General features: G+C 45.1%; 1 protein-coding gene across 1 annotated transcript in view; it reads left to right on the top strand.

Annotated features, from left to right (window-relative positions):
- The first annotated feature begins 6,983 nt into the window (after positions 1-6,983).
- MAP1B (microtubule associated protein 1B) overlaps positions 6,984-12,218 on the top strand; it is a 93,108-nt gene continuing 87,873 nt past the window's right edge. The window contains exon 1 of the mRNA NM_001206119.3: positions 6,984-7,237. Coding sequence (NP_001193048.2) covers positions 7,054-7,237 — 184 coding nt within the window. The 5' untranslated portion in view covers positions 6,984-7,053. The remainder of the gene's footprint in view (positions 7,238-12,218) is intronic.

Below are 12,218 nucleotides of genomic sequence, written 5' to 3'. Positions count from 1 at the left end.
CAAGCAGAGGTTCGTTCCTTCTGGAGACTCAAAGAGGAGAATCTACTTCCTTGCCTTTTCCAGCTTCTAGAGGCTACCATGTTCCTTGGCTTGTGGTCCTCTTCCTCCATCTTCAAAACTAGCAGAGACCTTCACATCTCAAACTGTCTCTCTCACTTGCTCTCTCACCTCATCACATCTCTCTTCCATCATTACATCTTCTTCTCTAACTCAGACACTCCTGTCTCCCTCTTATAAAGACCTTTGTGATTATACTGGGCCCACTTGGGCTTCCCAGGCGGCGCTAGCAGTAAAGAATGCTTCTGCCAATGCAGGAGACGCAAGAGAACCAGGTTCAACCCCTGGGTTGGGAAGATCCCCTGGAGAAGGAAATGGCTCCAATATTTTTGCCTGGAAAATTCCATGGACAGAGGAGCCTGGCGGGCTACAGTGCATGGAGTCACAAAGAGTCAGACATGACTGAGCATTTACACACCGAGATAATTCAGGATCATCTCCCCATCTCAAAATTCTGAACGTAATCACCATCTGCAAAGTCTTTTTTGCCAGGAAAAGTAATATAGTCAACCGTTCTGGGAATTAAGATGTGAATGTTTTGGTGGTGGGGGGCATTATTCTGCTGACTGCCCCCACCCCACCTGCTTTGTTCCTAAGTGGCCTTCAGGGCCTCCCAGCTCCCAAGGCTGAGCACATTCACAGGCTTCTGGAGGCCTCCTGCCACCTCCTTCTGAGTTTTTCTAGTCGTCCCATCTGGATGCCTTCTTCTCCCTTCACGTTCCTTTGAGCAACCTGGACCTTCTTAGTCTGTGACCCTATCGCATATGCTGAAAGGGGGCATGCGTTTTGTACAGGAGACTGCTTGGAGGGTAGTGGATGCTACGGTTAACTCTCTCCTTTGTTCTGTAGCCTTAAGCTAATACACAGAGAGCAACAGCATTCCTTTCTGCTTCCTTTCACCACGTCGGAGTGTTCCTTTGTTCCTTTCCTGACTGACCTGAGTCAGGAGCCAACCCTGTGCCCTCCTAGGGCCTAGAACACTGCGGCAGATTGTGGGTGCTCAGCCGTAGCTGATGGTGTTCAGCAGAGGACACGTGAGCCACTTCTCGTGGGCCTGGGGCCGTCTGGAGGTTTCCCCCACAGTCCACAGACAGCACCGCTCACCCCTACCCCAGAGCACCTCTGCCAGGGAGGCATGGCTTCCCTGACCGTAAGCTGCTTGGGTCCAGCTGTAGAGACGACAGTTGTCTCTGAGGAGGGGTCTCTGCCTGTGGCCCAGGAAGGGAGTATGCATTTATGTCTGTCTGCAGCTTCCCACCTGCGCAAGCCGGCTTCTTATTGCTTTGCTGTTTGCTATGAGCCCGGTGGTTTTTCTGCAGTGCCAGCTGAGGAGCTCTGTCTCCAGGCAGCCTTGGCTATTTCCACTATAATTCTGTTCCCCTCAGGATGCCATCCTCTGCGTGTGTTGGTATGACTCACTTGGCGCTTGTAATTGGTAAGAGCCTGAGCTTAATGAAAAGGCACCAGACGAGAACTTCCCAGCCTCCTTTTCAGCCACTCCCTGGGTAGGCCTTACCTCAGCACAGGCAGAATCCTACCTCCAGCCATCAAGAAATGCATAAGTAAGAACTGTTTACTTGTCATACAGTAGCTAGGTAAAACTTGGGGCTGAGGTTGAAGTGGGTTAAAGGTCAGGGTAGATGAGGGAATAAAAGCGTGAAATCAAACTTTCTGCTGTTACATACTCAGAATCTATTGGGAAGAAAGAGAGGTTACCAAGTCATTATAAAATTCTGCAAAATCTTCTCTCAGTAAAATGCTGTGGAGTTGAGGAAAAATAAGTGGATATATACCTCCCAGTCTTTATCTGGATAAATCCAAATAATTAAGAATAAAGTCTTAGAGTTCTAGAAAATCCCTGGGAGAATTTTTCTTATATAATCTCAGAGCAAAGGCCATTCTAAATATAACATAGGACTCATAAAGTATAAATGAAAAAAATTGTTAAATTTAACTACATAAAAAATATTCTCCACGGCCAAGGGCTTTAATACATAGAGTCAAAAAACAAGTGTCAAACTGATAAAAAGATATTTATAAATCATATTATAGAAAAAAGCAAAGTTCCTTAATGTGCAAAAGAATACACACAAATCAATAAGAAAAACACGAACCATACAATAGAAAAATCGGCAAAGGGTATAAGGAGACAGTTCATAGACAATGAAATGCAGAAGACCCTTAAACATGTGAAAAGATGGTCCATCTCTCTTATAATAAGAGAAAAAATTTTAAATCAGTTCATAAAAGCTGAAAACAAAATGTAACAATGGAACTTATCTATGTATTTAGTGGCATAATATATTAAAAGGAATTAATTCAAGTGACTTTAAAACTGTATCCCTGTGGCATATATCTAATAACAAGAAAATTGCAAAAAAAAAAAAAAAAATCCTAAATTGCTTTCAGTAATCCCATTGATATTAGGAGAATTTTTATTGTCATTCTGAGAGTGTGATCTACAAATTATAAAATAAAACAACAACAACAAAAAACATTTCTGTGTTTTTGGCAACTGGGAATTTTGGTTCTCTAGTATGATACATTCTAAGAAAAAAGTAATTGCAAAAAACTTGAATTGCCTTTAGTAATCATTGTTGGGAAAAATGTTCCATTTTGACCCGGCATTACTGTGAGTATAATTCGTATGTATAATCATTGTTGGGAAAAATGTTCCATTTTGACCCGGCATTACTGTGAGTATAATTCGTATGTATTTCCAGATACAGAAATGAGAAATTATCTGCTTGTCTAATTCTATCACCTTTGGTGTCTTTGAGAACTGAAATTTTTGGTGTAAGACAAAGGAATTGCAGATGTAAAATTGAGGTTAAGCAAAATCTCTAGTCCTTCCTGAAATGGCAATATTGGTATGAACTTATATTTGATCTTGAAAAAAATGTTATTTTCTATTTCTGTTCACTGAAAATATCTAGAAGCAATGACTAAGGTAGTAGCAACAAGCAACTCCTATTATTAGGACTATGGTCTCTAGGTACCATTTCCCTCTTAAGGAACCTTAGTTCCTCATTAGAGAAGTGGCTAATTCTATGTTCTGAGGCCAGCTATATTCAAGGTGAGCTGGAAATATCTCATCATATCACTGCCCAATGATGGAAAAGTTAAAATATCAATATGAGTAATATTAATATGAATCAAAATATCAATATGAATATAACTTCAAGTTATATTCTTAATGATACAAAAAGTTATTAATCACCATTGGAGGATGTTATGGATGAAAGAGTTATTTTCAAAATTAGTAAATAAAGAGAAAGAATCATGTGTTTATCCTTTCCTTCCTCCATAAGTGTACCTCAGGCTAACCAAGTGAGAGGGTGATATTTCTCCTAACAGAAGTCTTCCAGCTGTCAAATGAAGAAAGGATAATAAAATCAGAATATTATTTTCTGACATTTAATGAAATTAAGGATCTAGGTAATGATCATCAATGGTTGCCAAGATCTCAGGACAAGGTCAGCCAGTCTTTGTGTACTTTCTGATGGAAGAACACAATATCACCCAAGAGGTATAATTGCAAAAGAAAAAAAAAAACCTGAAACTGATGAAGCATTTACATTCAACTATCAGTATACAGATAATTCAGGAGATGGAGGAACATGTTAAATACAACAGAGTCAATCAGCAAAAATCGGACTGTGAAATTCTGCGGAAAAAATGTTTCTATAATTCAACAAGAAATTTTAAAGGAAAAAAAGAATAGGAACACATAGATTAAGAGATTTAAGACATATCCAGTCAATCAAAACATATAGATCTCATTTGGATCTTGATTTAAACAAACTGTAAAAATCATCTGATTAGAATGATGGGTACATAGAGGTTTCTTATACTATTCTCTCTGCTTTTATACATGTTTGAAATTTTCCACAGTAACATGTTAAATAGTAACAGAAGGAACAGCTAACCCTTACTGAGTACTTATTATATGCATGGTCCTATTTTAAGCACTTTGCATATTTAAGCTGTTCCCCTGTCTGGGAGGTGAGCACTCATCTCTATGATGTGAATGGCGAAATTAAGGCACAGACTGGTTAAGCATCTTGCCCAAGGTCACACAGCTAGCAAACTTTGGTGCTGGGACTTGAAAGCAGGCAGTGTGATATAGAACCCAATTTCTAACCTATACCCTACTACCTCTCATGAAGGTGGTAGCTTGGACTAGGTTGGGTATAGTCGAAAGAAGTAGAAGGATTGAAGAGATACTTAGGAGGTAAAATTGACCAGACTCCATGCCAAATTGTATATGGGGCTAAAGTTTGCGAGGTGTCCGAGATGCCGGTGGGGTTTCTGGTTTGACTGTAGGATAGGTGGTGATAATGTTTGATGAAATAGGGAAAGTGAGAGGGGACCAGGTTTGGAGGTCAAAGATGATTTGGGTTTGGAGCATGTTGAGCCTGAGGGGCCTTTGGGATACCCAGGTAACGTCAAGTGGCAGCAGGTAAATACCGGCACTCTTATATGTTAGTTTTCCCCTTGCTCCTTACAACTGTTACCTTTTTTCTCTTGAGATAGGGATGGGAGCAACTACTTTTCTAGTTTGTAGTGTCAACATTCAGTTCTTGTTCCAGAGGTGTTGGTAGTTGTGCCCAACGTGATGTCACCTACACATTTTGTAAGATGCTTTCACTCTATTATCCAAGAAACTTGGTCTAAACAGGTCATCAATCATGTCTTGAGTGCTTACTATCTTCCAGCCACTGTATTAGGCATTTACACTCTTATCATGTACTCTTCTTTTACAGAGGTACTCACACTGTTGAAAATGCATTCTTCTACTCAGTATATAGATGAAGAGACTGAAGATAAGAATAAGTCACTTGCCCAAAGTTACAAAGTTGGACAGTAGTAGTCAGCATCTCTAGTCTGTGTTCTTCCATTTCGTCTCTTTTTCAAAGTGTGGGTAATGACTTAAGTGGTTCATTGTCATAGTATGTAATTGCACTAATTCACACAGTAGGAAAGCTCTTCTGATGTTTTCATCCAATCTTCTGTTATGACAATGGAAACAATTCAGGTGCTAGTAATGTCTTCAATACCTTTCTAACACTTTCTGTTTTTAACTTAGGGTATACCTCAGGGTCAGAGTCTTGAGCAAATAACAATAGTGTATAGCAGGAATTTGTGTCATGGTACTTATTTTCATTATGTTTATTTTAGGGATACCTTGTATTTATAGTAATTAGTGTTTCCACCTGTAGAGCAGTAATTTCATTTAAAATAAATTTAAGAAAAGAAATGGAGCTCATGAAAACTGTTACATAAAGAAAAATAAAGATGGTTCAGAAAAATGGAAAGCCATCACTAGCTGACACTGATTTCAATGGCGGAAATCGGAAAACACTGCTCCTTACTACATCTCCTCCCCCTATTATGGCCTTGGTGTTGGCCTCACCTAACAGAAATTGAATACTTGCTCTGTTACCATCTTACTTGAAAACTCATTGTCACTGATCACTGGTGAAAGCAGCTCACCAGTAACTTTAGTCCCCATTGATCAGTCTGGCATATATGATGGGGCCAAAACCATGTCAGGGTTTCAGGAAAGAGATAAGAGCAAAGCGTACATTACCAATAAGTCGGGGTGGTTAGCAGCTAAGACAATAGGCTTTTTGGAAATTTTAGTATATCCAGGTGATTTTTTTTTTTATTTATATGCAGTCTAGTATTAAAACTATATTGGCTGCTCTAGTTTCCATTCATTCCTCTTTCCTAAGCCTCTAGTTCTCCAGGCTTTTATGATAGTACCATGTTTGACCATTTTGTTCCTTCTTCACCACCACCACTCCCTTCCTGGGACATAAGTTATATTCATTATATTCAATATGTTTGTGAGAAATGGTTGTAGATGGGTTGCCTTTAAACGTTTTTATGAGTTCTTCTAAACATAGACAAAGGCAATAAAATCCCCAATGCTACATGTATTTTAAAAGACGTCACTGTTGCATGAAATAATTTTGCTTGTGTGTTCCCCAAGGAACTGAAAAGTACACTATAGTCACTATAATCCTGCTAGATAGAGACAGTATCTTCTCTTTATTGTTATGCCTGATACTATCTGTTCAGCATATTATTAAGACCAGAAATCTGTATCTGGAATAATAGATCTGTATTCTTCTCATTTCCCATGAGCACTACAAAGCCAGTACTTTTTCATCAGTGGGTCTTGCAGAAGTTCCAAAGCCTGAACAATGGGAAGCTGAGGTTTTGCATTTTTGGTGTATTCTTCATGTGTAGGTGGTGAATACTGGTAAATATGTCTTCTGAAATCCACAACATCAGAGAAAAGACAGGTTCCATCTTCCTGGGCGGGGTACCCTCAGCCCCACGTCAGCTGTGCTAACACAGACCCTGAAGACCTGGCTTCATCGCAGACGGCACCCAAGGTAGAGGCCTGGCCTGTGCACCTAGAACAAGGTAAATATCCCGACTCTGAAAATGGAAACCCATCCACTTCTCCTGCACAGGCGGGGTGAGGGTTTGGAGCCGGCAGTGGCCGTGGGTGGGGGTGTAGGTTGGGAGTGTTTTCCCCTCGTCGAGTCCTCCAGCCCCTTGACTCGCGGCCCTGCCCTGACCATTGTCCGCACACCTCGGCCCTCCAGCTTCCGGGCCGCGGGCGAGATGATTTGCTGCAGATGACATCAGCCCTGGGCCAACGGTTGGAAGAGCGGAGGCAGCCACCCCGCGAGGATGTGCCGGGTGGTCCTTCCCTCCTCCTCTTCCTCCTCCTCCCCGGCGCCCTGCCTAGTTTCCATGTAAAAGAGGCGCCGCCTCCCCTCCCTCTCTCACTCCTGGCTCCTCTCCGCCTCGCGCTCTCGGAGAGGGCGGAGGGGGAGGCGGCGCACAGCGCCAGGAGGAGGGGAGACGCAGGGGGCGGAGCGGAGACAGCACCTTCGGATATAATCCTTTCTCCTGCCGCAGACGAGCGGAGCGGCTGGAGCCGGGCACTTCGCCGAGGCTTAACGGGCCGGCAGGATGGCGACCGTGGTGGTGGAAGCCGCCGAGCCTGAGCCGTCCGGCAGCATTGCCAACCCAGCGGCGACCACCTCGCCCAGCCTGTCGCATCGCTTCCTCGACAGCAAATTCTACCTGCTGGTGGTCGTCGGCGAGATTGTGACCGAGGAGCACCTGCGACGCGCCATCGGCAACATCGAGCTTGGTAAGAGGCCCTGCGTCCCCAGGGGACGCGTTCGAGGAGACGCGCAAACGCGACCCCACCCAGGGCACGGCGGCCACCTTTCTCCTCCGGCACGCCCCACACCCACGCCTTTCCCCGCCACTTCCCGCACTCTGTCCAGATTCCTTTTCTTCCCCCCCTGGGTTCATTTCGGAGAATAATGCAAATTATTAGATTTGCGACCCAGTGGGAGAGTCTCCTAACCTTGAGGGATCCGTCACCAGGCTGGGTCTACAGATTCCAGCTGGCTACCGCCTCTCCCGCTAAATGAGATGCAGGTGTCAAAGGGGCAGAGGCTGCAGTAAAGCCGCAACCGCAGGACACCAAAGGTGTGTGTGTGGGCGGGGGGGGACGTTGCAATTACCTCTTTCATCGCCCCCCACCCCCGGCAAAATGCTGGGATTGCCCATCGTCAGCCGACCCGAGGCTGAAGTACCATGTGTCAGGGCGCGCGTGGGAATCCCTCTAGCCACAACCACCTCAGCCCCGAGAAGTGCCTTTGCTGGCTTAAAACCGCTCCATCTTTTCTTCCCTCGGAATGACTAGGCTAGTCCTAGGGCCACGCCCGCCCCGCCCCCCCTCCCCTCGCCCCCCGGGACGCAGAGATGGAGAACCGCCTGTGCCTCGTTCCCAGACGGCGCCTGCCTCTCTACTGCCCCTGGGGCCTCGGTTGCAGCTTTCAGCAAGGACAATGGGACCCCCAAGTTGCGGGGTGGGGCTTCTCCTTTTAAAAGTCTTTGCCTCGGGAGTGATGGCTTGGGGGTGGGGTGGTGGGTAGAGCCGGCGCCTGGCCCGGTGCGGGCAGTAGGAGCGCGCTCTGCAGAGGCCGAATAGCGGTTCGCTGGGAAACCCTGGGCGGGGCCGTAAGGGTCCAGCGGGCGCAGACTCGGGCGCGCGGACCGACCCGCCCCGCAGCCCCACCCGGGCTGCCGCAGTGCCCCCGCCCGATGCACCTGCCCCCCACACTGCGGCGCCCCCACTGGGCGCGGCCGGCCGGGCGTGCGTTCCGCCGGTGCTTGGGGGTGCTGTGCGCCCTCTCGTCTGCCTCAACCCGGCTTTGTTGCGCTCGAAGTCCCCGGGTGGGCAGCTCTGTCCTCTGCCTTTCCCTTTCCCCCCGGCATCGCAGACCTCCCCTTCTCCCTGACCGAGGTCGCGGGTCCCTCCACAACCCCAGCCCGCGCTCTATTCTCTCGGGGTGGTGCTGAAGCGCGTCTGCCCCGAGACACCGGCTGGTGGGCGTGGTGCAGTCCGCACTGCGGTCTCTACGGCAGCCCGAGGCGGACAAAGGGCGTTCACGCAGCCCTCGTTCCCCACGCCCGCCCCCCACTCCCCATGAAAGACGCGAGAAAACCTTGTTTTAGATGAAAAAAAATTAAACTCTAGTGGTCTGCCTCTGCATTTGAAAACGGTCGCCTGTGCCCAGAACAAAAGGCTGCAGGGTGGAGACTCGAGTTGCAGACCTGGTTCTTTTGTTTAACTTTAAAGCACTGGTGTTACTTTTTGGCTTAAAAAAAGAAAAAAATGTGAGCAGAAAGCAGACTTGTTATTTTATTCGGAAAAAAAAAATGGAAGAATAGGCTAGGTCAATAGTGAAATGCCTCATTTGAGCATCTAATAACCCTTCATTTGTCAAACTATAGTCCTTTGAATTTGATCAGTACTAATTTAGTTTATTTGCACATTTTCTCCTTGGAAAATTTCACACGTACTGACTTTGGGTGTGGCTGCTGTATGAATCTATGACTTTGGATTTTTAAAAAAATATTATTTGTCAGCACTTTTGCTGGGAAGTAATAATAAAGCAGGTGTGTTTCTATGTATAAAAGGTGCATAAGCACCCGATGTGGTGTGAGGAGAGGGACCCTCATCCCCATTTTGGAGATGGGGGCCCAGAGGGGCAGGAAGGATAGGGAGACCAGCTCAAGGTCACACCACTCATAAGTGACAGAATGCCGGCTCTGCAGCATCACTGGTTTTTGGCCCGTCATGATGTTAGTGCAGGCCAGGCGAACATCACAGGAAGATCAAAGAGCAATTTCTAGAGCTTGCCTTTATACAAAGGCAGTAGTCATCCACTTGTGGGCAGCACCCCATGCAGGGAGGTGGCTCAGCAATCACCTTCCATGTAATTATCTTCCTGCTTTGTTACTCTGCTGATCACCCTTTTAGTGCCCTATTTCTCAGGGGGTTTATTGAAGCTGCTTCTGTTTGAGGATAAACTAGATTCACCCAAGTTATCGGTCACTGTGACGTGGTCTCGACTATTTTTCACGCTACTGGAACTTAGTGATCGAGTTCAATTTTGTCTTCTTGCCCCTTTTCTTTTTTAAAATTTATTGATGTATTATGTAGTGAGGGAAAGGCTCAAATCATAAACGAGGAGCTTGGTGAATTTTCACAAAAAGACATACCTGATCCCGATCAAGAAACGGACATTCCTGGGACCCCCAGAAACCCTCTCAGGTGTCCTTTTCAGTCAGCATGCCTTCCTGATTTTTTAGTGCCCTGATTTAGTCAGCTTTTTGCGGGGAACTCTGAAATAGCAGTATTGATCCCATTAAGAATCAACCAAGTGAATGAGCAAAGCCATTTCCTAAGGCACAGTAACAGATGCTGCTTTTCCTCTGGAGATCAACTCTCTTGGGTCCTGGGGTCTTGGATGCAGCTCAAACCACAGGGCCTTCCAGTGCTAAGGGGAAATACTGCTCCTGTAGCTTTTCTGACAGAGATGACTTAGCAACAGGGCAGGCTGGCTGTTGCCCTGGCCTGATATGATGCTTCCTCAGCTCTCAGATTCCAGCAGGGCCTCCTCCTCCAGAGGTCACTCTGATACCATGGCTGCGGTGGCTGGTGCCCATGGGACCAGTTGTGTGAAGCAAGATGGAGATGCTCCGGGGGCTCGGCCCTGCTTGTGTGCCGCAGCCTTTCCGCAGGGAAAGCGGTTCATCTTCTGCCCCTCTTGCTTGTCTCCCCTCTCATCCGGATGAGGCTCTCTGAGTCTGGAGACCCTAGGGACTTGGATTTTTGCCATTTGATGATTTAAGGCTCTATGGGAAACCTAGAAAATAAATCTGTAGGAAGATGGCGGAAATGCAAGTACATCAATAGGCCTGAATCAGCCCACCATGGAGGCTGAGTACATGCTTCTTGAAACCTAGTGTTACTGAATCAAACTGAGGCAGCTCACCTGCATGCAGTAAAGCCAATTTACTGACCCCAGGTTGTGGTGAAGGAAAGTGCAGCATTATTGTAAGATGCTGATGTAAGGAGAACGGGGAGCTCGTGCTTAAGACCCCCAAAATCCCCCAAGGGTTTCAGCAAAGCATTTTTAAAGGCAGTGTAAGGGAGGGTGTCCCAGAGTGTGTGATCAGCTCATGCACCATTCTCTAATTGAGAATTAGATTGATGATGAGGTAACAAGACTACGTTGGGCTTCCTTGCTGGCTTAGATGGTAAAGAATCTGCCTACAATGCAGGAGAGCTCGGTTTGATCCCTGGGTTGAGATCCCTTGAAGAAGGGCATGACAACACATTCCAGTATTCTTGCCTGGAAAATCCCCATGGACAGAGGAGCCTGGTGGGTACAGTCCATGGGGTTGCAAAGAGTTGGACATGACTGAGTGACTAGGCACAGCACAAGACTATGTTAATGAGGACTATGTGCGGATGGTCATCAAGTAGTTAATTTCTTCCATTTGATGGTGATTTTAGCATCTGAAAAATAACTCAGGAAATATACTTCAGATACTAATATCTAGGTATTTCAGAGAGGAACTAAAGCAGAGGGTATAGGGGAGGGGTCTGTCCCAGGAATGTCCCATAAGGTCCTGCTTGGTTACACAAGGACAGAAGACCATCATTCGTTTCTTCAGCTTCATTCAAAATGCATAATGTAGGGTCTGGTCATTTCTTAAGTCTGAAACAACAGTCTTTGCTCAGACTGGTCTAGCTTTATTTAGTTAGTTATGCAGGACTCCATGCCAAACCATTGTCACTCCTTGGCACCTCCTTTGCCCCCTTCCTAATTAGTCTCCAACATAGACTTAACAGTCATCCCCGTTTTTAGCAGAGTCTCCCCTCCTCCAGTTTATTTTGGGATGTAGACTACATACACTCATGTTTTGCAAAACGAATTCTAGAGCCTTGTGAAAAGTTTTCATTGCTTCGTTTTATTTTATTTTTTAAACTAAAACATGTAAAAAACACTAAGTGTCAGTTTGGTTTCACTTGCTGTTAGAGTGTAACTTTCCTCTGGTTAACATTGGGAATCAGCAGGATTTGTTCATCAGAAAGATAGATGTGTGTAACATCTACTGCCCTGGATTTTTAGATGTAAGTTTTGCTAATTACATTGTCATTTATTGAATACTTTCAGTCTACATTGGTTAAGAGAATTAAGAACCCAGGAAAGAGTTAGGGCTTTGTTTCCATTTTGTTTTAACAGGAAAACAACGGGGTGATGGGAATGAAAAGAAATGTTGAGGAATGATATATTTACTATATCCATCCATCTTCATACGTTTCAAAATCAAAAGGCAGATGGATTTCTGCTTGCGCTGCTTAATTGGTATTATCTACTCAAAGAGTTCTATGATCCAAATATAAGCCAGGCCCCAAACTTAAGGTCGTTAAATTGATGAGTCATTGTTAATCTTCTGTAAAGGTGTACCTTTTAAATAAGTTCCAACTTTTACCACCAATAAATAACTTAGTATAAATCATTTCTTTTGCTTATTTCTAATGTAAGATGCCAGCCAAGACCTAAGTTGTTTATCATCAATGCTTTGAAATGATGAACTCTGTGTAGGATGGGCCTCCCTTGCCTGCATTACATAGAACACATAAATTATGAACATCAACTTGTTGGCTTAAAACAAAGGGGGATAAGCAAATTGAAGGTTAGGTCAAGGGGAAAAAAATAGGAAAATTTTTCTCTAAAAAAGAAAACCTGATTGAATTTAGC

This window comes from Bos taurus, chromosome 20 (genome assembly GCF_002263795.3).
Source record: "Bos taurus isolate L1 Dominette 01449 registration number 42190680 breed Hereford chromosome 20, ARS-UCD2.0, whole genome shotgun sequence".
Taxonomy (NCBI): domain Eukaryota; kingdom Metazoa; phylum Chordata; class Mammalia; order Artiodactyla; family Bovidae; genus Bos; species Bos taurus.
Note: the sequence above shows the minus strand (reverse complement) of the source record. Positions and strands in the feature narration are given on the sequence as shown.